Source organism: Sminthopsis crassicaudata, chromosome 6 (assembly GCF_048593235.1).
Source record: "Sminthopsis crassicaudata isolate SCR6 chromosome 6, ASM4859323v1, whole genome shotgun sequence".
NCBI lineage: Eukaryota > Metazoa > Chordata > Mammalia > Dasyuromorphia > Dasyuridae > Sminthopsis > Sminthopsis crassicaudata.
In genome coordinates this window covers 164,215,112-164,240,895 of record NC_133622.1, presented here as the reverse complement: position 1 = coordinate 164,240,895, position 25,784 = coordinate 164,215,112, and the positions used below count along the sequence as shown (strand labels likewise).

The 25,784-nt window shown below is 37.7% G+C and overlaps 1 protein-coding gene across 4 annotated transcripts in view; it reads right to left on the bottom strand.

Moving 5' to 3' along the window:
- ANKRD17 (ankyrin repeat domain 17) overlaps positions 1-23,217 on the bottom strand; it is a 135,825-nt gene extending 112,608 nt beyond the window's left edge. For 2 of the 4 annotated variants that reach the window (XM_074272895.1, XM_074272896.1), the window contains exon 1: positions 22,704-23,217. In XM_074272895.1, the coding sequence (XP_074128996.1) occupies positions 22,704-23,099 (396 nt within the window). In that variant the 5' untranslated portion in view covers positions 23,100-23,217. The remainder of the gene's footprint in view (positions 1-22,703) is intronic. The other 2 variants (XM_074272899.1, XM_074272898.1) reach the window with 2 other exon arrangements.
- Positions 23,218-25,784: the final 2,567 nt, after the last annotated feature.

The following is a 25,784-nucleotide window of genomic DNA, read 5'->3' as shown; positions in this document are numbered from 1 at the left end:
GTAATATCCCCATACCCAACCACCACCCTTGTTCAGGTCTTTTTTCATTCTCACTCTTACTGTAAAAGAACCTTTAATGGTCTTCATGCTTCACCATCTTTCCACTCCAGGCCATCCTCAACGAAATTGATAAATGAGTGACACAGCACAGATTTGACTTCCAACATACCATTTATCCTTTAGGACCAAATGCAAACCCTTCAGCTCAAATATTCGAAGTCCTTCCTATCTAGCACAAACGTACCCTTCCAGTTTAATTATACATTTCTCCCCTTTATGCACTCTATAGTCTAACCAAATTAGCCAGTTTTGCTTTCATTCCTATAAAGTACTCACTCTTCCTCTTCACTGGAACACTATATGCTTAGAATGAACTCTATCCATACTTTCTGCCTCTAAAAATCCCTTATTTCTTTAAAACTCTGCAACTATATAGTCTTTTCTAATTCCCCTCAGCTTTCTTATCTTATCTGATTATATATTTCATATATACTTTTTAAGCACCTTTTGGCTCCCCCAATATAATGAAAGGGTAGGGAATGTTCTACTTTTGACTTTGTATATCCAACACAAAGCAAATATTTAAGAAATGCTTGCTGATCAAATGATTTAGTTCTGTTCCTTCACTTTATTACCTGGCCTCTTTTTATTTCTACAAGGAGTAAATCAAGTTTAAGTTCCCTTTAAAGCCCTAGTCATATACTGTTTTCTTTTAGACAAAATAGGAGTTTAAATACCACTGAGAATGCAAATAGTTCAGGCTGTGGCTCCTATTAAGTTCCATATATAAGGCAATCTAGGTAGCCTTCCTTTTAACAGCTTCAGGTTTCATAGGAACTGAAGGGGTAGGTGAAGTGGCTTGTCTCTTCTCCCAACAATGGGGTCATAAGTGGTGCCTGTGGAATATGAGATAAAACCTGACATGTGACATTACTTTAAAGGCTGGCCCAACACAGATCACTTTTTTGAACTACCTAACTACTTGATATATTGAAGATAGGTTCCACATATGCACAACAAAGCCCAAACAGGCAAGATACTACTGCCAACATCAGCCTTAACACTTCAGACCAACACCAATAGTTTGGCAGTTTTGCTCATGCAAGTCTAAAGCATCACTTCTGTTGTTTGGCCACACAGCAATGATTACCTTTTAAATTTATCATCCATGCCCACCTCAACTATTCCAACCACACTCAAACTCCCAAATCCCTAACCAAAACTAAATATAAATGCACAAAATCCAAATGTTTCCCTGCCATTACTGTCAGAGGGACCTCGCTGGCATGCAGCCTCAAGTTAGACTTCTTGAGCCACAGAACTGGCTTCTGTTCTAAAAGCCTGCCACTATATCATAGCCATGTACCCTTTTTTTTCTCTTTTTGCTAGCTTTTTCCCTTTGTAGTATAAGCCTATTCCTACCAAGTCCCACTAGCAAATGTATGACAAATTGTCAACATCAGATAAAAGAACTTTTAAAAAATTAGTAGATGTAGAATAGTCCATATGTTGTTATTCTATTGTCAGTATTAAAAGAATGACACAAATCTCAACACTTTTTAATATATACTTTCTATTTTTGTTTGTTTGTTTCATGAAACTACCTCCATAACTGATAGGAATACTATAGGTCATATAAATCCTGAAAAATATGAAGGCAAACAAATTTTAAAACTAAGTACTTAATGCATATGTTCTATGTTAAAAGTCCTATTGTTCCTCACATTTATATCCCGCAGTAAAAAAAAAAAAAAAAAAAAAAAAAAAAATCAATACTGCTTGCTCAAGAATATAAACAATTCATAGAAGCTCATAAAATGGTTAGGATCATTTGGCTCTTATTTCAGAGCCAAATCCTACCCCATCTCCCAACATGGAACTGACATTTCACTTGTAAAATTGGAGGAGGGAAGGAACATAAACACTTTCACTGGGCCTTCAGGTTGTCACTTGCTAGAACCCCAAATCACTGCTTTGGCATTTGTCAAGTAACTGCCATTATAATGCATCCTATCTCACATTTTCCTTCAGCTTCTGAAACAGGATGATATCTCTTATCATTTTCATAATTCTAACTTCATGAAATTAAAAGACACTTGCTCTTTGGAATTAAAGTCATGGCAAATCTGGACCACATACTTAAAAAAAAAAAAAAAAAAAAAAAATAAGAAAAGAAAAGAAATATCACCTTGCCAACAAAAGTCCACAGAGCCAAAACTATGGTTTTTCCAATAGCAATATATGGATGGCTGTGAGAGTTTACTACATGAAAAGCCAAGTGCAACAGAATTGGCACTTTGAACTATGGTGCTAGAGAAGACTTTTTTTTTTTTTTTGAGGCAACTGGGGTTAAATGACTGGCCCAGGGTCATACAGCTAAGAAGTATTAAGTAAGTGTCTGAGATGAGATTTGAACTCAGATCCTTCTGACTTCAGGGCTGCTGTTCCATCCACTGCGCCACTTAACTGCCCCTGGAGGAGACTTTTCAGAGTTCTTTGGACTCTCAAAGGGCTCAATCAAATATCAATCAACACTTAAAGAAAATAATTCAGATAATTTACTGCAAGATCAAATCCTGAAACAGAAGCTTAAAAACCTTGGCCACATAACAAAAAGACAGAGCTCATTAGAAAAGACCCTGAAGTTAGGAAAGAGTGAAAGCAAAAAGGAAAAGGAGACCACCGAGGATGAAATGGATAGTGTCATAGAAACAATGGACATGAACTTGGCTAGACTTCAAGAGACAGTAGAAGACCAAAAAGCTTTGGGTTCGCAGAACAATAACTTTACGAATAAGACTAGTCCAAGTGACCTCATCACATTTTAGATACTCCAAATCCCTTTGAATTGCTTAACATCACACAGTCACCTTCTCACTCCCTTCAACAAATGACAGTGCTCAAAAACTACACTATAACTGTGGAAGTAGAAGTAGCACAATATCATTTTTCTCCTCCAATTGCCATCATAAAATCCATTAAAAAGACATGTCTGAATGGATTGGGGAACGAGGTTATGGGGTCACAAACATGAATTCTGAAGTAACTCTATGGCTGTCTAATCTAAACCTCCTTTTCCATATGAGAAAACAGGTCTAGAGATGAAATGACTTGCTCAGACTCTAATAAATAGGAAGTGAAAAAGCAGAGATTCACTAAGCCACCTAACTACTTCTAAACCCCTTATCAAAAGCAGTTAGTTAAGAGAAACTTGATCATCTTAATCCATGCTCTGAGTCTTATCACCTCTCTTTCAGAAGATGCAGCATGTTTCCTCATGTGTCCTCTATAATTGTGTGAACTTATTTCTTCAGTTAGCTAAATCATTCAAAGGTTTCTAATGAGGATTACTGTTTTGTCACTTTTTAGTTGGATAAAATGGGAAGTTACACATACCCAGCCTCATAAAGATAAATTCAAATTTCAACCTACTTGGTGTAGTTACTAAATGAGATAAGTTTGATAGATTTATGCCATTACTCACAGCCTGCCATACTCTTATTACCAGTTTGCCTCAAGATTAAAAACCATCTTCTCTATGGAATGCCCATTTGAATGGCTTCAGACTATCTGTCCTCTGCATTACAGAGGGCAAGAGCACTGGATTTAGAATTAGAAAATCTGGGTTCAAGTCTCTGTCACTTGCTATTTGAGTCTGAGCTAGTTACTTCATCTGTAGTCCTGTCTTTTTACATGGAAAAGAAGAGCTAGACTAGACAGCCCTAGATCTGATTCAAAACTATGTTCTTCTCTCTCAAAACCCCATAATCTCCTTCCCCATTAATTCAGCCTCCTCACTTTACCAATTGTCTCCTTTACTTTTTCATCCTTCTCTTGGGAATGACACTTTACTTTGGCCAGAGATGCTTTATCTATAATCTTCAAAGGGTTAACTCCACCAACAAATTTCCGCTCCCCCTTCCCCCCCCCCCATTCCTCCACTAGAGGTGCCTAACCAGTTATTTTGAACTACACTAAGAAACTAACTAGCAGAACCTCTCAGGAAGATTCAGGGAGTAAGTGAGGCTGTAGTGCTTGTTGGTCAAAGAAGATTTTGAAAGTTGGATTGGCAAGAGTGTTAAATGATAAACTGTGAGTGAGCACTTTTTTGTTTAGTGTTGAAATTATTTCCTTTTGGGTGAAGGCACAGTGTAAAAAGCCTGGGAGAGTTAGGACTCTTGCTCAGGAGCAAGGAAAGAGGAAAGGGAAAAGGAAAAGGGGAACAGAGAAGGAAAATAAACATTTATACAACATTTACTCCCGGGAAAGGAGAAAGGGAAGGGGGAAATGGAATCGGAAGAGAAAGGGAGAGAAGGGGAGGGGAGGGAAAAGGGAAAAAGTAAAAAAGGAAAGAGCGTAAGAGGGGAAAAGAGAAAAAGGAAAAAGGGGAATGGAAGAAAAGGGAAAAGGGGATAGAGGAAAAGGAGAAAAGAAAAGAGGAAAGGGAGGGGAAAAGAGAAAGGGGGTCAGAGAAAGAGAAGGATGAAAATCACATGGAACAGAAGTAAGTTCAGATTTAAGTAAAGCCAGACAATGAAGTTTGAAAATAACAAGTAGATTATATATTTTTAAAAGTAAGCAAGCAAGCAGGATAGAGATTTAGTTTCACACAGAATCCTCTTTTATGATTTGCTATATATGTATGGAAATATTTTTAGGGGGTTCAAATCCAATATGAAGTTGTTGTTGTTTTGTTTATTTTAAGTTATTAGTTCTTCTTTTGGAAGAGGGAGAGAACCAGGAAATAAGGGAAACCGAAGTCTCCCACAATACTTCAAAGCATAGCTCAGGTGCCACAGGAGAATTTTGTAGGTCCTTTTCATTGTAATTCCTCTTTTTTATTTTGCATTAACTTCTCTATGTAAAAAAAAAATTTTAAACCTCCCCAACAGAATGAAAGCTTCTTGAAAAACCAAGAACTATTTTAATTTTTTCTGTTTTTATAGTCCCAGCAGAGAGTATCTTACACCCAGTAAGTCCTTAATTGAGGAAGATAATTGTGCTATATTAGACCTGGGCAGATCATGTCCAGAATAATATAGTCAGTTCTAGATACCTAATTTTAAAAGACACACACAATTGAAGCATATGCAAAATCAGGCTCTCACAAGAATAATACAAGGAAACAGCATATAATAGAATCAGTCAAAATACTTGTGCTAGTTTAGCCTAGAAAAAAGAAACCTTGAGAATATATGTGGGAGAGCTTCAGGCATGAGCAAGTCTGTCCTGTGACTAATGGCACAAACTTTAACTAAAGGAAATTCTTTTTTCTAAGCTCAGCTATATGAAACCACAAACAGCATCCCTTTACAACTGGCCACTCAAACAGTCAGAAAGCTGTCAGAAAGAGTCAGCTTCTTGTCTCAAAGAAAAGGAGCTAGGGTAACAATTTCACAATCTTTCACACCCCTTGCAAGAAAAAGTAGCTCCCACCATAAATTCTAGGTAACTACGGAAATCTTGGCCTAACCTTGTCTACCACAAAGAACTTATAAAAGAAGCCCAAAGAGTCTCAGAGGGAAAGAAGCAGATGTCTATAACATGGTCCAGTGCAAACCAAGCTGCCTTCTCCTTGTCACCAGAATTTGGACTCTGCCTTTACACCTGGGCTCTAATGAATATTTTTATCTCATCTGTCCCACAATCAAGCCACCTTACCACTTCCCAATCATTTCTCATGAAGCCAACCACATATATTCTTTTTAAGTGTCTAATCCTTAAATTATATCAAGTACTAAGATGATAGGAACTGTAGGTCTGTTTCTGTATTCTCCCTATTAGTGCCCAGCAAATAGTAAAGATGACTTTTTATCCATTAATTTTGAATGAGCTTGGACAAGAGAGAAATCATCCACATTTTATTTCCTAAGCTCACTGGATAAAAAAATTCTTTCAGAGGGAAAAAAAAAAAAACATGTATGATTTGACACTTCTAGTTTCCTGAGTTATGCTCTGCTCAGTCTCTCTTGTTGAATCACCCTCTCTATCTGCCACCAGAGAAGGAACCCACCTGGACATTTCCAGTGAGTTTGTCCTTAGCACTTTTCTCTTGATGATCTCATCCAATCCTAGAGGTTACTTACCATCTCAATACATATCAAAGACTTCCACATGTCCAAACCTTACATTTCTCCACTCCCTCATGACAATGTAAAGAAAGATAAAACAATTTAGAAAGACTTAGATTTTTGATCAATGAAAAATTATCAACCACAGCTACAAGGAATCTAAGATGAAAATAAATTTTCATTAATTAAAAAACGTAAAAGTCTCTTTACTCTAGTTCCACATTGATTCAATCACAGACAAGATGTTTAAAAGAAAACTTGTAATCTTGCCTGCCTCTACCCTTCAAGATTTCCTAGTTCTATTGAGAATATCTTTTCCTATCTGCATTTATGGAGTCATTCCTGACTCTTCCCTTTCCTTAATGCCTCCCAGCCCTCCAATCAGGCATTGAGTTTTGTCAACTCTACTTCTACAAAACATTTGGCATCTATTTCCTTTTCTCTAGTCATATGGCTACTTACTCCTTCAGTCTCTTCACCTCTCATGAGGACTAAACAAGGGATTCCTAAATTATCTTCCTTGTTTTCTTTTCCTCTCCAAACCATTCTCAGAATGACCAAAATAAACTTTTTAAAGCATAGGTCTGACCCCCAGTCTTCAAGCTCCCAACTGCTTCTAGAATAAAATACTCTTACTCCTGCCACAAGTCATCCAAAGGTAAACCCTATAGTAACAATTAAAATTTGCGTAGCATTTTAAGAACCAAGCTTTAAAAATTTATTTTGTATTCCCTTTCAAACACTGTATATTCCAGTCAACTGCATATACCAACCATTTTCTAAGCTTAGAAACCCATTTCACATTTCTGTGTCTTTGCCACAAATAATCTCCCATTCCTCTTAGAATTTCTGCTTTTCCTTCAAGGTTCTACTCAGAAGTCCCCTTCTATACACAAAGCCTTTCCTGATCTCTTCCCACATCCTCTAGTTATCATTATTCTTTCTCTTCAAACTACCTTGCATTTACTTCTCTGGGTACAAATTTTATCCCCTTTCATAGATGGAATTAAAGCTATTTAAGGGAAGGGGCATTATGTCTAGCAGCTTTTAGAAAGTAACTACCTGAGAACAAAATATCCTGTAGATAAAGCAAAAATATGACCATTAACAATAAACTAAACTTCCTAGAGACAAGGGCAAAGGAACAACTTTTATGCTTCTAATACTTAGCTTGTACAATCCTGAGCAGAAGCAGACACTATATTATGATGTTTGCACCCATCTTCCGAGACACATTTTAGCAAAAAGAAAAAATTAAATACTTTTTATCATAGGCAATCTAAAGTAAAATAAAGGTTTAAGGGGCAGCTAGTTGGTGCAGTGGATAGAGCACCATCCCTGAAATCAGGAGTACCTAAGTTCAAATCTAGCCTCAGATACTTAGCATTTCTTAGTTGTGTGACCCAGGGCAAGTCACCTAACCTCAATTGCCTCAGCAAACAAACAAATTAAAAATTAAAAAAACAAAACAAAACAAAAAAGATTTAAAGTGAAAAGATATATGAACAATGACCCGAAAATAAAAACTTTCAAATATATGAATTCTTAAGAAAGTATGATAATTACAAAATAACAGTAAAATATAGTACTATTGCAGGCACCATGCTTTACAAGTATCTCCTCATATGAGGTAGGTACTATTTATTATCCTAATTATTCAGTTGAGGTAATTGAAGCAAACAGGGATAAAGTGCTTTCTTTGTGTCTTCATGACTTCAGGCTCAGTGCTTTATCCATTATACTATCTCAACCATTATAGAACTCTCAATGAACAGCATCGCAGCAGAATAGAAAGAATGCTAGACAGAGTAGTTCTAAATTCAAATTCTAACTCAGGTATTAACAAAACATATGTAGCCCTGGATAAATTACATAAGCTACACCTGTTTCTTCAGCTGTAAAAGCATTAGCAAGTGCAACCAATCTCAAAGTTGTTAAAAGAATCAAATGAGCAAATAAGTACTCTCTCAATTAAAAAAACTTTTAGTATTTAGGAAAAAAATTCTAATCCATATTTCTACTTTACTACATAGAATTCAAATGATTTGACATTCATTTACTATAGAAAACAAAATCTGAAGGAAGGGAAAAGACCCATATTTAAATAATCTACTAAAAAAAAAAATCAGTAGAGCAAAATCAGACCAGATAATTTGATCCAGTTGCCAAACACATTAAATATGTACACATACTGGCAATTCAGTGCATAAAATAAATAAAATTCTCCTCTCAAGGAGCTTATAATCTAGAGGAGGGTAAAAGAACATAACATTTTTTTTTTTTACTCCTATCAGCCACATCTAAACTCTTCAACACCCCTTTTAAGGGTTTTCTTGGCAAAGAGTCAGATTTAGTATTTTCTTTTCCATCTTATACATATTTGTATAAGGAAATACATATAAGGAAAGTTGAGGCAGAGTTAAGTAACTTGCCCAGAGTCAAAAGCTACTGAGTATCTGAAGCTTGATTTAAACTCAGGTTTTTCTGACTCCAGGCCCAGACTGCACCAACTAGCTGCCTCAAATATAAGACATATAATCCAAACTATAATATATTGATAGATTATAAGAAGTGCATTTATGCAGATACAAATACATTACCAAGAGTAGGAAAGATGTCAGACGAGTTCATACTTCTGGTTTGGGGGATCAGGATCCATCCACAAAGTATATTAAAGAGGTAATAAAAAGAAATAGATCTTGAATGGTTGTCATAGATTTGGGAAGAGGCAAAGGAAGGGCCTCCAGGGAAATGAGAGATGGGCTAAGGTAGTATATACTGGAAAGATTAGAATATGTAAAGGAATGTAGAGCAGAAAGCCAAGAGCATATTTAGCAAAATAGCAAATTTCTACATCATTTCTATTTTAATATTCCTATAATATTATTTACATTTAATCATATACTGTCTTTATTTATTTAACTGTTTTCTAGGGATGCCTATCTTGCCAAGATTATTAGTTCCCAAAGATGTGTGTTTTATATTTTATCCATGACATCAGTGTGTTAATACAAGACAGATACAATAACCAACACAGAGATGGGCATATAGTAGACTGTTCAATGAACTTCAAGAAAAATTGAACTGGATTAAAATTACTCACTATACAGAAATAAGTTTCTTTCTCCCTCTCCCCCGCCTCAAAAAAAAAAAAAAAAAAAAAAAAAAAAAAAGTATCTTTATGATAATGTTTATTTTTAAGTTTGCTCTAAAAACACATGATCTCATAAAGACAAACAAAAATAACAGGTCAGTTTAATCAGTCATCATTTTAACTGTGACAATGACTACTACTTAAGCAAGTGACAACTTGAAATCCTGTGAACAGAATTCAAATTTCAGCTTTGCCTATGATTTGGGTTAACTTTTGGAAAGTTTCTTCTCTGAGTTTCAGCTCCCTCTTCTTTAAAATGTCACAGCTTTAACAGCTAATTTAGTATAGGATTTCAGATCTAGAGTAGGAATGGTTATCAGAAGCCACCTAGTTGAATTGTAGCCTTTATTTTACAGAAGAGAAAACTAAAGGTCCAGAAAAGAGAAAATGTCTTGCCCAAGATCACTTAGAAAATAAACATAGAATTTGAGCATATCAACATAGGCACACATACACAGAACATACACACATGTGCATATATATATGTATATATATACATACACATATAATACTATATACCTAATTACAGTTATAGTTATATTTAAAACTTAGAGTAATATACTGACGAATTCCTTCTGATTCTAAATCCACTGACCTTAAGTCAAAATGTCCAAAAGCCATCAACTATAGGACATGTATCTTTGTGAACAAGACGGAGAGAAATGAATCTGCCAAATTGTTAAAGTAGATTACTTCAAGACCAGCCAAAGGAGAGGGACTGAAAAAAGTGATGCAGTTGTTATCAATCTACAATGACAGCCTTAGGAGATTGAACTATGAAATGAAAATATTTTACTTCTCAAAGGATAAAGTCAATAATTTCAAGGGAAATACCCTATACAGAAGTACAGAAGAATCACCCTTTATAGAAAAGCTTGGTACCTTCTGAGCAACTGATAAGTGTCTGGCAGTTGCCTAGAGCACTGGAAGGAAAACATTTTGATTCACCTGGCATCTCACTGCCAAGATACTTTAGAGGCAGGATTGAACTCATGTCATCTGGCTTTAAGATCAAACATATTTAAAATGAAAGACCTCAACAAGAACTAGATCCAGTACAGAATAGATGTTTTAACTATGTAGCTTGGGATTTATAACATAGCTAACTTTTCCATAAAAAAATGGAAAAAAGTAGATACATTTGATTAAAACTAATAAATATCTATATGCTATGCATTTAATTTTACTTTGAATTTCCCATTAAGGAAATTCCTTCCACCAAAGCAGACTAGCAACTGTTCTTAAATCTTAAGACAGCTGACTGGAATAATGAAAGATTAAGTGATTTGTTTAGTTTCACATCATATTCAGCTATGTCTGAGATGTGGATCTTCCTGACTCTGGAGTCCAGCTCTCCATCCACAATACAATGCTATTTCTCCTACACAATATATTAGTTAAATTAATACTATAAAACAGACCCTATCCATTTACTTTCATACTTTCTCTGGTTTATTTAGTGCTAACTGCATTTATGTATGAAATGCAAAATTAAAAGGATGTATTCTACAATTTTTATTTAAAAAGAAACATGCTCTGGTGGCTTTTTAACAGAAATTTCTTTTTTAACAGGGAAAATAAATCTTCAAACAAAAGTACCTGTCAAAGATACTGATGAGATATTTCTGCATGACATGTACATTAGATATGACAACATTCAAGGACTAAGTTCCTTATCAGATAGTAATATGAAAAAGAAAATAAAATATTGCAGTCAATAATGAACTAAACTTGAAATGGTACAATGAAATCACCAACAAGCAGTTAGCATATACTATGTACTAGGCACTGCTGTGCTAGATATGGAAGAGAGAAAAAAATGAAAGAAATCTCTAAGTCTTATCTAAGGGAAATAGGGAGAAGAAAAGCCTTAGCAAACATTCAGTGGAAATTCTATCAATCGCTTCCCCTGTTAATGGACTACATCAGAAGTTTCCAAAATGAGTTCAATGAACCATTTGTATCTTGAGATACAAGTCACAAGTCACTACCCATGCAAAGATTAGGCAATTCTATATCTTTGTTGCAAGAATCAATTCCTACATGTCTTCAATACAATCTCATTACCCATTATAAATTCCCCCTCTTCATTCCCTCTCTTCCATAACTACTATATAACCTTGTGCTAGATCTCAGCACCCACAATGGCTGCAAAATTCCCTCACAATATGCACACCCTGCCCTCCAAATTGGAATTGCTTGTACTTTCAAGCAGCAGCCAGTAAGTCTCAAACACTTAAGTTTCCTCCAACAGGAGTGATTTTTCAGAATTGAAATACACCTCTTTAACCATGTATATTGGTCATAATAACTGAAAAAAAAAAATTACTAGTAATCACTGTTTAAAAGTCCTTGATTTCAGAAAGGCCTGGAGAGACGTCACATGAACTGATGCTGAGTGAAAGGAGCAGGGCCAGGAAATCATTATACTTCAACAACAATACTATATGATGATCAATTCTGATGGACAAGGCCCTCTCCAACAATGAAATGAAGCAAATCAGTTCCAATAGAGAAGTAATGAACTGAACCAGCTACACCCAGCGAAAGAAATCTGGGAGATGACTATGAACCATTATTTAGAATTCCCAATCCCTCTATTTTTGTCCAGCTGCATTTTGGATTTCCTTCACAGGCTAATTGTACACTATTTCAAAGTCCGATTCTTTTTGTACAGCAAAATAACTGTTTGGACATGTATACATATATTGTATTTAACTTATTCTTTAACATATTTAACATGTATTGGTCAACATGCCATCTGGAGGAAGGGGTTGGGAGAAGGAGAGGAATAAAAGGTTTTGCAATTGTCAATGCTGAAAAATTACCTATGCATATATCTTGTAAATATAAAGCTTTAATTAAAAAATTAAAAAAAAAAAAAACCCACAAAGAAACAAAGAAAAAAAAAAAGTCCTTCCTATTTCCCCAAAACATTCATGGATTCTGTTGTTTTGTTTTAAAGCAAAGCAATCATGATTTCTAACTTACTCAAATTTTCAATCACTAAGTAGCATTTTGTCAATGTAATTGAGATGCAAAGTGACAATGAATATTTTTGTACCCCCAAGATTCACTAGTTTCCCCTTAGCAAAGCATTTAAAACATCTGTTGAACAAGATCTATGAATTTTTCTTTTACAAAAAAAGAAATTTATTGACTTTAGCTGTGATAAATGGCTGGCTACCTTGCCTTACAGAGTAGATATTTAAGAAAACAACCCCCAACCTTAATTTATCCCTTTCAAGGTAAAGTTGACATTAAAAAAACTAACTTGTTTTTAAATTACTCCCCCCCAATATATTCCTTTCTCTTTCTTTAACGTATTTTATCTTTTGATTTTTATATAACCTTTTCCCCAGTATGTTCCTCCCTGTTCCTGATCCTGAGAACCAACAAAGAATTTTTCAAAAGGAAAGAGTTTAGGAAAACTAACATATTAAGCTCTAAGAGCACCCCACCCTTGCAAAAGGACAGCAGTGCATTCGTACATCTCTTCCTCAAGTCAAACTTGGTCCTAATTACAATTCAATTGTTAGCTCTTGCAGTGCTCTCCATTTTATATTTTATATTTTATATTTATATTGTTGTGGTCCTTAAATATACAGTTTTTTTGGTTTGCTTGCTTCAGTTCATATAGTTCCATGCATCTTTTTGGTCTTTTTATTTATGACTTAAGGTAGAGAAATATTCCATCATAATGATGTAACTAACACACAATCTGTTTAGCCATTCCTCAATCAAAGGATCTAGTTTTCATTTTCCAGTTCTTTGCTACTATACACACACAAACACATATTGGTATATAATGAACTTTTTCCATCTTGGATCTTGGAAAGTACATGCCTAGACTTAGAGGATAGATATCTCAAAAAAATTTCTAATTTCATTTCAGAATGGCTGGACCAATTCAGCCTTTCCATATTTAAAAAAAAATTTCGGTTCAAAGCACTCTTTTAAATATGAAAAAAGGAACACCTAAGTAGTTTGCAAGAACAAGTAGAATTTACTTGCCAAATGAAATGAATCAGTTTAGTAAGCTTAGCCAAAGACATAATTCTCCCAATTCTCCTTTATGAAATATCTTTTTCATCTATGGCAGCCATTAAAGCCAAGTATTGAAATCACTTAAGTTAGAACCATGTACAAATATATAAATAAAAATATATATTAGGAGTGATCCCTAAACTTTTTTTTACACCTAGGAATGCCAAATCAAAAAAAAAAAAAAATTTTTTTTAAAGAACAAGCACCTTAGAAGGCCAATTTATATTGTCGGAGAGAAGCATAAGCATTGTTACTGGTTAATACTTATAATTACATTAGCCTAATCTGAATTCAAATTATGTATGAGAAATATTATATAGCTAATTTAATTCTTGAACTGATATCCTATAACTAGCCATATTTCTACCATGTACAATAGGCCAAATAAGGGTAACACATCAGGATTTTATGGAACGTTAAGATTATGATTAATATGAAAACTTTTTGGGAAAAAAAAAAAAAAAAAAAAAAAAGAACCAAACAGCTCTGGATCATTAAGATGTTGAATAAGACTGTTCTAAGCACTCATCTACAAGGAGCACTGCTTACATTTCTTTTTTTTTTTTTTCTTTCCTCCTTGCCTTTAACTACAAAAGACCTCACTTCCAATTATATAGTAATTGTATTTAATAGATCTCCAGTTCTAATAAATTAAGTCAGCCAAGATTTCCCTTTATAAAATTACATTGATTTTTGCCTTGTTACAGTTTTTTGTTTGGTAATTTGTCCTTAATTTCACATCAAGTCATGAAAGTGAAATTTTTCAAAGATATTCTTATAGTGATAATATACCACCACTGAATATCACAATTCCCAAAGAATTAAAAAATTGAGTCACCTAAAGGGAAATGGAGAATCAATCAATCTATAAACAAGAATGTATTGGGTTGTGACATTCAATATGCCAGCAAATTTGGAAAACACAATAATGGTCATTGGATTGGAAAAGAGCAGTTTGCTCCCAATCCTAAAGAAGGGCAATGCCAAGGTAATGTTCAAATTACTGAATAAGTTCTCTCATCTCACACGCCAGCAAGTTTATGCTTAAGATTCTGCAAGATAGACTAAAGCAATATGTGAACTGAGAATTATCAGAAGAGCAGGCTGGTTTTCAAAGAAGCAAAGGAATTAGAGACCAAATTGCCAACATTCACTGGATTATGGACTTAAGCAAGGGAAAGTCTTTGGTGCTCTTGAATATAAATAATAGTACTGTTTAATTCTTTACCATTTATTTTTTGGGGAAGAAAGACACAGAGACAGAGACAGAGAGGGTAGAGATTCCAGGAAAAAAAAAAAAAATACTGCTTCATTGACAGCCTTTGAGTGTGTGAATCATAACAAAATGTGGTAGAAAAGTCCTCAAACAGTACCTGAATGTGGATTAAGAAGCAACAGTTAGAACCAAACATAGAACAACCAATTTGTTTAAGATTGGGAAAAGAATATTACAAGGCTATAATATATATAGTCATTTTATTTAACTTATATACAGGACATATCATGCATAATGCCAAGCTAGATGAATCAAAAGCTGGAATTAAGATTGCCATGAGAAATATAAACAATCTCAGATATGCAGACATTACCATTCTAATGGGAGAAAGACAAGAGGAGTTAAATAGCCTCTTGATGAGGGTAACAGGAGAAAATCTGGCTTGACGCTTAATAAAAAAATTTAAAAAACCAAAAAAAACATCTTAGCAACTGGTTCTTCATTCACTTCCTGGCAAACAGAAGGGGAATAAATGTGTCAGATTGTATATTCTTGGACTCAAAGATCACTGCAGACAGTAACTGCAGCCACGAAATTAAGACACTTGTTCTTTGGAAGGAAAGTCACATCAAATCTGGACAGCATACTAAAAAACAGAAACATCACCTTGCCAACAAAAGTTTATATAGTCAAAGCTTTGGTTTCCAATAGTAATGTATAACTGGGAGAGTTGGACTTTAAGGAAAGCTGAGATGCTTTTGAATTCTGGTGCTGCGAAGACTCTTGAACAGCATACATAAATATATGGAAAACACAAAGTAAAGGGGCAGCCTGGCATAATATATGTAGAGCTGATCTCAAAACCAGAAAGATTTGGATTCAAATTCTGTCACTGACACATACTGGCTATGATTCTGAGCTAATTACTCTATCGACTCCCTAAAACTTATGGTGTCAACTCAAGTTGGCAGGAGTTTCCTCACCTGATAGTTCCCTATGTAAAATAAATAAAGTGCCTATTCCTAAACAAGAAAAGGGGTTAGCTAGGAGGAACAAAGGAATAGGAAAGGCTTCATGTACAAAGTATCACCTAAGCAATATTCTGAAGTAAACACGGGATTCTAAAAGGCAGAGCTGAAGGGAGGAAAGCATTCCAGCATGGGATGCCAAGGACTGAGATGGGAGATGGAGTATTAGCAATAGCAAGGCTAGTTTGAGTAAACCATTTGAGAAAGGAAGGAATGTGTATAACAAGGGAGGAAAGTTAGATTGTGAAAAGTTTTAAAAATCAAACCGAATTTTATATTTTATTTTGGGGCAATAAGGGGAAGGGAGTTCAATGAAGATTTTTTTGTTTTGTCACTGTTTTTCTAATCAGGGAATGTGATATGTTCGGATCTGCTCCTTAGGAAAATTATTTTGGAAGCTGTGTAAAGGATGGCTTAAAAAAGAAGAGAAATTTAAGGCAAAGAAGCTATTTTAATTATTCAAGCAAGAGACAATAAGGACCTTGAACTAGAGTAGTGACCATATCAGTAGAGAAAGTATGAACAGGCTACAGCACATTACTAATGAACTGTGTACAGAATGGAGAATTATAATAAACATCTTCAAATAGACAAGAAATGCACCTTTCTTTTCATTTTGTATGAGTAGAAGTACTATGAATGTGTATCTTTGCACATGTCAGACTCAGCCGATGTAGTTGGTTTTACTGAATTACTTCTTCCCCATCTCACAATTTTTCTTTTCTTTCTTTTTTGTTTTAAAGATAGTTACTAAGATAAAGTAAAAATAAATGATAGTTTATTTCTAATTAAGCTGAACAAGTAGTGTCATAAGCCCAGAAAAGAAAATCCTCGGATCCAGTGGCCAAAGCTGGGAAGAACCAATGGACCTTTGTTTGCCACTGGTATCCACACCAGTATCAAGAGAACCAGAAGAAGTCCTCCAGCATTTTGTTGACAGTGCTATGAATGATTTATGGAAGGATCTATATCAAAGGAGATAAAATGGAGCCAGTAAGTTCCTTTTTGCACTAATGGAAAGACTACATCTACCAATAAAACCAGAGATCTTTTAAAATAATTTGAACATCTGTAACATGTCACTTCTTTGGCCCACAGACCATGTATAAGAGAAGTGGCATGACATAGTTGATACATAACTACACTGCCTGGATTCATGTCTTATCTCCAGGTTGGGTGATCTAGGGCAAGTCAAATATTTAGTTGACCCTAGAAATTCTCTACAATTAAATGCTGCAGAATTTACCAGAAACTTCCTAGACCAATGGAAGCTTAGGTGAAGATTAAAAAAAAAAAAAAAAAAAAAAACCTGGGCAATGGAATCACAGCCTTAAGCTGAAGGCATTGTAGTTCATTTAGTCTAATACTGTCACTGGAAACTAAGGAAGAAGTTTCCAAGCTTACAAAAGTACAAAGCAGTTGAAACAAGACCGGAATCCTGATCCTCTGACTAGCACTATCTACCACACCGAAGATACGGAACAAAAATATTTAAGTGAATGTAAGCTTTCCTACCTTTAAGATTTATAGCATTTTATCTTTTTTTTTTAATAAGTCCAGCTACAAACCTGATTCTTAATAAGAACTAAGTAGCTTAAGTCTGGTTAAGGAGTCAATATTCTATTTTAAAATAGAATATTTAAAACAACAAATAACAATAACCTACATGGCATGATTTCTAAAAGACATCTTGTATGAATCTCAAAAATTTTACATAGCAGCAAATGAGGCCATTGTTTTTCAACACCTAGATCAACTTAAGATTCCATTACATCATGAAAGAAAAGTGACATTCTTACTCAATAATTAAATCCCCACCATAATAAAATGACAAATTAAATGAGATATAGTAGAATACAAAAAAAAAAAAAAAAAAAAAAAAAAGGTCCAGGGGATTTTATTTGAGTGCAGATGAAAAGAAAACTACTTACCCATGCTGAGCTCAAAGTATACCAGTGATATTCTGATACTCATGTCTAGAAATTACCTTTGGCATCTCTTTAACTTGTTTTTCAACAATATGAGATCTATTCTACCTAAAATATTACCAAAAATAATACAAAAGTAATAACAGTAGATAGATTAAACTGGCAACCTATACAAAACAGGTCAAATTACATTAGCAGCTGCTGACCCCTATTGGTTCCATAAAGTATATCAACAGCATCAGGTAGCAACATTAAGGAAGATGCAAACTCAAACTTGCCTAAACTCTTTTCAAGATCCTAGGAAATCTTATCTCTACAATTATTTGTCCAATTGAACCACTTCGGTAGCTAAAGTTGTAAAATCCTTAAAAGATACTGAAAATGGACAAATTAAAAAAAAGGTGGGGGAGGTACTATGTATAGATAAGAAACCCACTTGGTGTTAGGTCTTTAAAATTTTTCCTAGTCAGGGTGATAAAGTGCCACTGAAGAATCAAACAAAACTCACTAAATCAATTTCTTGGGCCATTTATTAGTCTAACTGAATCATGCTTTCTGACATGCTTTTTAACTTTGACAAAATTTTAATTCCTGAATATGATGGTAACTAATGATGGGAGGTCAAGCTAACCCAAACTAAAGTGGTTGTCTGTGACTGCACTGAAAAAAGGAATATACAAATGTATTTCAAAACAATGTAATAGTATATAGAACAGTAGACTTTTATCAAAAAAAAAAAAAACATAGATTCTAATTGTGACTCTGCTACTTATCACCTATGCCATCAGGAGCCTACTTTGTGCCAAGCACTGTGTTGGAAGCAAAGGAAAATGAAAGGGAAAGGAAAAGGGGAAGGGAAGAAAAGGGAAAGGAAGGGAAGAAGGAAAAGGGGAAAGGGGGAAATAAGGAAAATGGGGAAAGAGGAAAGGATGGGGGAGAGGAATGAGGTCAAGGGAAAAAAAGAAAAAGGAAAGGCAAAGAAAAGACCCTGTGGGGGGGGGAGGGGAGAAGCACAGAGAACAACAAAACCCACGGACAAACAAGACACATATAGGATAAACGAGAATAACAGAGGGATAGCATTAAGTTGTCTTATAAAAGATAGGACTTCAGCTAGGACTTGAAGGAAGGAAAGGAGGGAAAGAGAAGAGAATAGAAAATATTTCAGGCATGAGAAATCCAGTGAAAATGCAGAATCAGGAGATGGAGCATTGTGCAAGGAACAGTAAGAAGGCAGTGTCATTGGATCAGAGTACAAAGGGTAAATGAGGTTATTAGAAAACTAGAAAGATAGGAAAAACTTGAAATGACAAAAGATTTTGTATTTAATCCTAGACATGAAAGTAAGAAAATAGCTGATTGAAGGAGAGTTGGAATAGAATGATCAGACTGATTATCAGTCTAATAGTTGAATGGAAGATGAACTGGAACAAGAAATTTTAGACAAATAATCCAATCAGATTATTCTAATAGCTCAGATACAAGGTTACAAGGACTAGCAATGTCCTGGATAAACTAAAGACCAGACAACTCAAGGGTCAAGTGTCACTTTTAATACTCTGGGCCTCATTTTCCATATCAATAAAAGGGGCATAGACTAAGGTGGCTTCTAGTTAGGGATATAAAGCCTTTAGTTACCAAAACCCAGTAGAAATTTTGTGCACATTCCTCCAGTTATAAAATGAGGGATTTGAACCAATTATCTCAAAGTCTTGTACACCTTTAGGCATTGTTTCTTTAGGGAGAGGTAGGGAATTAAAGGGAGAAACAACCAGAATCTTTTGAGGGTGGTTTGGGGAAGATTTATAATTTGTCAGAAGAGTTCTGAAGAATTAAGAATGAGTCTTATTATATAATAACTAATAATAATATGCAGCACTTGTAAGATTTGCAAAGCACTTTACATATATTAACTCATTTTATTCTCCAACTAATCTTGGGAGATAGGTGCTATAATCTTCATTTTAGATATGAAGAAATTGAGGTTGAAGCAAGATCAAGTAAATTGACTCAGGACTGATTTCATAGCTAGTTAATATCTGAGTGAGTGATTCGAACTCAAGTCTTCCTAACTGAAAGAACTACACTGGATGCATGTATTAGGCAAGGATCTGGTTACTAAACACAAAAGTGACACAGTGAAGTGGCTGAGAAAATCATTCTATATGTAGTGTTCATATAGAAATAAAAAGGTGAAATTAACAGACTAGAATATGTAAAGAATAATTGAATTCCTGGGGAAAAAAAAAAAAAGCTTATCTTCATAATAATGACAATACATTGTTCTCTGAGATTCACAACAGATTTTACAAAAAATATCTCATTTGATCTTTACAATCACCTTGTGAAGTTAGACATTATAGGAGTTTTTACAGAATATAAGTTCCCCAGGAGTATGGACTGTTTCATTATTTGTATTTCTAGCACCTAGCACAGTTCCTGGCACTATGTACATGCTTAATAATAACTTTATTAACATTATCACCATTTTATAAAAGAGGAAAGCAAAACCCAAAGAGAGCAAGGGACTTGCCCATAGAAATCAAACTGGTTGAAGTGCCTTGCTGGGACTCAAACCCAGGCTTTGCTGACTTCAAGTTCAAGGCTCTTTCCAGTATTCCATGTCACTCTAGGGTCCACAATAACCTAATATTTTAGTATTTATCAATGGAAAAGATTCTGGAATTGTACTCAGGTTTGAATCCCAACCATTCCCTAATAACTATCCTTCCTAACCATCCATCTAGGGGACCTTGGGCAAGTAAAAGGATTTCTTTACACTGGAGTTTCTGAATTAGTAAAACACTGGGAAGGCTGGGAAACACAGGAAACAGATAAAACCATTTCTGATGTCCCTTTCCAGCTCTCCATCTAAACACAATACTACTTTTCCTCCCCATACTCTATGGTTAGCTAAACTTCCATCTTGTTTTCTTTTGATGACTTTATACTCAGCTTTCCTGTCAATGTTCATCCCTATGCCTACGCCTCCAGAAGCTTTATGTATTCAGCTTAGTCTCTCATCAGAACTCAAGTCCCAAATCAACTTCCTTTTGCATATAGGAATGGATATGCCCTAGACATCTCAAATTCAATGTCTATTTCCATGTAAGCTTCTTGCAAGTAGAGATATTTCCATTCTTTTTCTATCTGCATTGCAAGGGACTGGTAGCATCTGGCACTTTAGGAGGTGCTTATTAAATGCTGACTCTTAGTGTCCCAAACAGAATCTCCTATCTTTCCCTCAAAACCCATTCCTCTAACCAACTTTTCTGCTTCTATTGAAAACAAGATAGTTCTTCCAATATTAAGTTCTTAACCTTAATGCTATCCCCCTTCAATTCTCCACTCTGCCTCTCCCCACAAATTCAATCAAGTGTCTAATCTTGTTCTTATCTTTATATCACTACTCTATCCTTCTCATTATTCAGAGCTCCACCTTATCTCAATCTCTTACCTGTACAGTAACAACAGCTCCCAGCTGGCTTCTCCCCACCCAATACATCCTCCACAAAACTGTGAATGATTTCCTTTAGCAGAATGGTGTCATTTCCCTATCCATTAAACTTCAGTGGCTCCCTACTGCTCCCAAGATCAAATAGAAACCTTCTCTGGTCAGTTTTTAAAATCCTTGACAACCTAGCCTCAACCTACCTTTACAGCATCACACATTACTCTCCCTTCCTATACTCAAGTTGTTCTTGGTTTCCTTTAGTGGGGATGGCTTTCTTTCTCTGCTGTCATAAACATGCCTGTCTCCCATGCTTAAAATGCTTTTCTTCATCATTTGCTCCTCAAAATCCCCAGCTTCCTTTAAAAAAATCAACTCAAACATCTTCTTATCCATGACCTTCCTGATACCCTTACCTAAATGTTAGTTCCCTCTATCTCCAACCTAACTTGTATTTATTTCATATTTATTTATAATAAACCCATGTTAATATGGGTATATTGTGCTCATAGGCCCAATAACCTTTAAGCAGGTAAGAACTGCCATCACTTTGGGTTTTGTGTAGTTGGCAAATAGTAAGAGCTAAATAAAGTGCCTGTTGATTTATTGGGTCTGTGACATATTGCCTAGAAAATTATTTCATTGCTCTAATAATCAGCTCTGGTTTTTGTTTTTTTTTTTTTCTTTTTATTCTGAAAACAAATTCCCCCTGGCCTACCAAAATGCATACAGAATCAGATAAAGTATAATGCAGTACTAGTGTACAGGACTACCTTAATTTACTAATACCTTTTGTTTATCTGTTTCATTTCAATGTATTAAAACAACAGAAATCAGAAATCAGCTACATATGAGAAACTGGCATCCATGAAATATGATGCCTTTCTGCACAAAAAGATCTCATTTAAAGTAGCATGTCTTCTGAATTAAATGGGATGTCTTCTATTTACATGCTGTAAGGAAGAATAATAAATGAAAATAGATGTTTTGGGATGTTAAACTCATTTTAAATACATATCAAGATCAGGCTAAACAGTTCTCTTTCCCAAATTTCTAGACCATTACTGCCTTCACATATTCTCACTTCTAAGTAAAAGAAGAAACCTAAAAGCTCATAATCTCAGTAATTGCTGATCAATCTCAGACGAACTGGTCTAGTTTGTGAGGTTCATGGCCCTACCTAGAGTTTAGGTCCGGTATCGCCCCCTGCCAGTGGACCAGTGAAAATCCACGAAACGCTATTATGAAATCAGATCAGTGGGGCAAGCCAGGAGCTTAATAGTCCAACAACTCATCCAACATGGATGGCTAAGCAACCCCCAACTCCAAATCAACTTTTCCTTCTGCCACATGAGCAGGAAAATAGAAGGGGCCCGACCTAGTCTTTCCTCCCTACTAGAGAAACCCACTCTAATTGCACCCAAATGCGTACCTATGCACCCGACCCCCCCCCCCCAACCCATCTCTCAGTGGTATTGCATAATGCATGCACACTGTCAAGTGAAGTTGTTCCAAAAACCTTTCGCGGGAGAAGGGGTAATGGGGGTGGGGGTGGATGCCGTATTTCGGGAGTCACTCGTGCCCGCTGGGGAAAATCCCGCAGTGGAACCGGTATGGAAAAGTACCGCCTGGAAGGCGCCTGTGACAGGCTGCCGGCTCCACTGCGGCCTCGGTCCGGGCCCCTCGATGTGACAACTTGGGCCCGAGGCTCCGCCCCGGCTCCGGAGGCCCGGGCAGGCCGGCCCGCGCCCCCACGTGCCGGGGTGCCCCCCCCAGCCGCCTCCCCCCCTCCGCCCGCAGGCCCTTGCCTCAGACACCTCCTCCTCCTCCTCCTCCTCCTCCTCTTCGTCCTCGTCTTCGTCGTCGTCGTCGTCGTCCTCGTCCTCCTCGCTGTTGTTGCTGCTGGGGCCGCCGGCGCCGGGGCCCGGGCCAGCGGGGCCGTGGTCGCTGTCGCTGCTGCTGTCGCTGCTGCTGGGGGGGTGGCAGGTCCGGCTGCGCTTGGCCTTGGGATTCTGCGGCGGCGGCTTCTTCTTGAGAAGCAGATCGCACACCCGCACTAGTCCGCGGGGAGCCGGGGACGAGCTACCGCCGCCGGGGCCACTGAGCTCCCCGGGAGGGGGGGGCGCCGCCGCCGCCGCCGCCGCCGCCGCCACCGGGGGGCTCCCGTCTCCCTCCGCCTCTACCGGGGCCGTCGCCTTCTCCATCCCCGGGACCAGGCCGGGGGCACGGGGACTCCGCTCAACCACGACGGGACCACTCCGCGGTCGGGGCCAGGGCCGCCGCTACCGCCGCCGCCGCCGCTGCCGCCACCACCGCCACCGCCTCGGTCACCTCTACTGCTGCCGCCGCCGCCGCCGCCGCGGCTCCGCCAGCTCTCACCACCTCTCGCGATACTGAGGGCGGGGAGCCGTAGCGCCCTCCGCGGGGCGGGGAGGGCCGGAGAGGGGGGGCTGCGGAGAAGAGGGAGGCCCGCGGGGGAGGGGGCTGAGCAGGGAGACGAGCCCCAATCAGCCGGAAGGACGGAGGCAGGCAGGGAGGGCAGGACTTCTTTTAGGCTTCCGTTCCTAGGGTCTGAGGGAGGGAGGGGCCACTGCTGCCGCTACCACCGCCGCGCGCTAGAGGCCGGGCTGCCTCGGGTGCTTTTCCTCTTCGTTTACCCTGAAATACACCCACACACACCTACCTTCCCTCCCTGCTCCTATCCCCTCACCTCCCTCTCGGGATCCCTCCCTTACCACCGAGTAGTAAGGATTGCGCTTGCGCGACCGGAAGTATATATGACGTCATCAGTCCTCGCCGTACGCCGCACGCGACAGCCGTGGGACTGTTTCCCACGGAAGCGGGCCCTTTGGGAAATGGAGTCGAGGGGATGTGAGGGTAGAGATTGGAAGTTAGGGAGAATCTCACCCTCAAAGGCCGACCGCGAGCTCAGCCAGGTTCTGAAAACGACTTTTCAGATCCGAGTAGGGCCTACGCGAGACTGGCTGCCAGGGGGTGCAGAGGCACCGCTGGGAAGGGAAGGGGGCAAGAGGAGAGAGGGTTCGTTCCGGGGATCCTTCCCTGGGGGGCCTCCGCGGCGGCGAGCCTCAGGGCGGAGGGGGCTGTGCCTGGGGGACTGCCGTCGGTCTCTGCGGTGCCCTGGTCCCAGCCGCGGCCTAGACACACAGAAGGGAGAAAGGATGAGTAGACAGAGGTATATGTAGAGAATAGAGAGATGGGTGATAGAGAAAACAGGCGCACTTGTACCTTCGTTTCCCCATCTGTAAAGCGGGGATTGTAAGCATTGTCCGCCTCTGAGTTATCTGCACCGGACGGAGCAGTCAGTCTGAGGTGACTTCCATCTCCTCTGAGCTCTTCTCCTTTATTAAGGAAGATACACCTTCCCCCTCTCCTGCACAGCTGGAAAAAAAAGAAAGCTCAGAAAAACAAGTCATGGTTGCCAAGTAAACAAGCACGGTTAACCCGTGGCTCCCACTTGTCCTGGAGAGTCAGGTGCATTTCTCGTCCCGGGCTCAAGTCTGGTCATTTAAGTGTGTGGCGAGAAGGCATTCTGTGAAATAAAAGTGGCTAACGGACATTGGGGTTGTCTGGTGTGAGAAAAGTTTAAAACTATTTTTGGTTTTGAAGGCTTTAAGTGTTTCATATAAAACTAATTTGCATCTTTTATATAGGTTTGTTTCCTTCAAAAAAAAAGTTATAAAGAAATGTGATTTTTTTCACATTTTTCCCCTTTGGTCTGTAAGGCAACTTGGAATCACAGAATAGGAGCTAGGTCATTACTTTCCTTACAACTTCACAAAAATCTTAAAAACCTCTCAAGGTCTTGTACACTCCTGCAAAATCAGTTGTGTACTTGATATAATGGCAAGAGGCTTGCCTCTGGAATCAACAAAATTTAGAATCCTGTCCCATGCGTGACCTTTTGACCTTGGTCAAGTTCCTTGGGCCTTAGTGTATCATCTTTAAAACAGGAAATTTGAGGTCCCTTCCAACTCTAAATCTATGGTTCAACTCTAGCTTTCTGTGATTTTTTATATGATATTTCCTCAACTAGCAACTATAAGAGGTCCATAAGCTCCAAAGATCAGAAAGAGAATAGAGGCATAGGTAGGATTTGAACCCAGATTTGGGCATGTCAAAGCCAGCACCTTCTACCTTATGGCCCAGATTCTCAGTTCTCCACCTTAAGATGTTTTCTATTTCCAAGCTTATTTAAGAAAATGGAATTTACCTTCCCCATTTTTGCAAAACTCAGTAAAAGAAGTTAAAGTTATTTGATGTTTAGGCTGTTTGACTAAGATATAGGAAAAGATAATGATAAATGTTGGAGGGGATGTGGGAAAATTGGGCCCCTAAATAATTGTTAGTGGAATTGTGAACTGATCCGACCATGCTGGAGAGCAATTTGGAACTATGCCCAAGGGCTATCAAACTGCATACCCATATCCAGTAGAGTCTCTACTGGGCCTGTATCCCAAGATCATGAAAAGGGAAAAGGACCCACCTGTACAAAAATGTTTGTAGTAGCAAGGAGCTGGAGAATGGACTCCCACCAGTTAGGGAGCAGCTAAGTTATGGTATATGAAAGCTATGAAATATTACTGTTCTATAAGAAACTATCAGCAAGACAATTTCAGAAAAGCCTGGAGTAATTTACATGAGAACCAGGAGAACAATATATATCAATAGTAAGATTATGTGATGATTAACTCTGATGGATGTGGCTCTTCTCAACAAAGAGGTGATTTAGTCCACTTCCAATATACTTGTGATGAAGGCCATCTGCATCCAAAAAAAGGATTATGGGGACTGAATGTGAATCACAACATAGTATTTTCATTTTTTTGTTGTTGTTTGCTTGTTTTTTTTTTTCTTATTTTTTTCCTTTT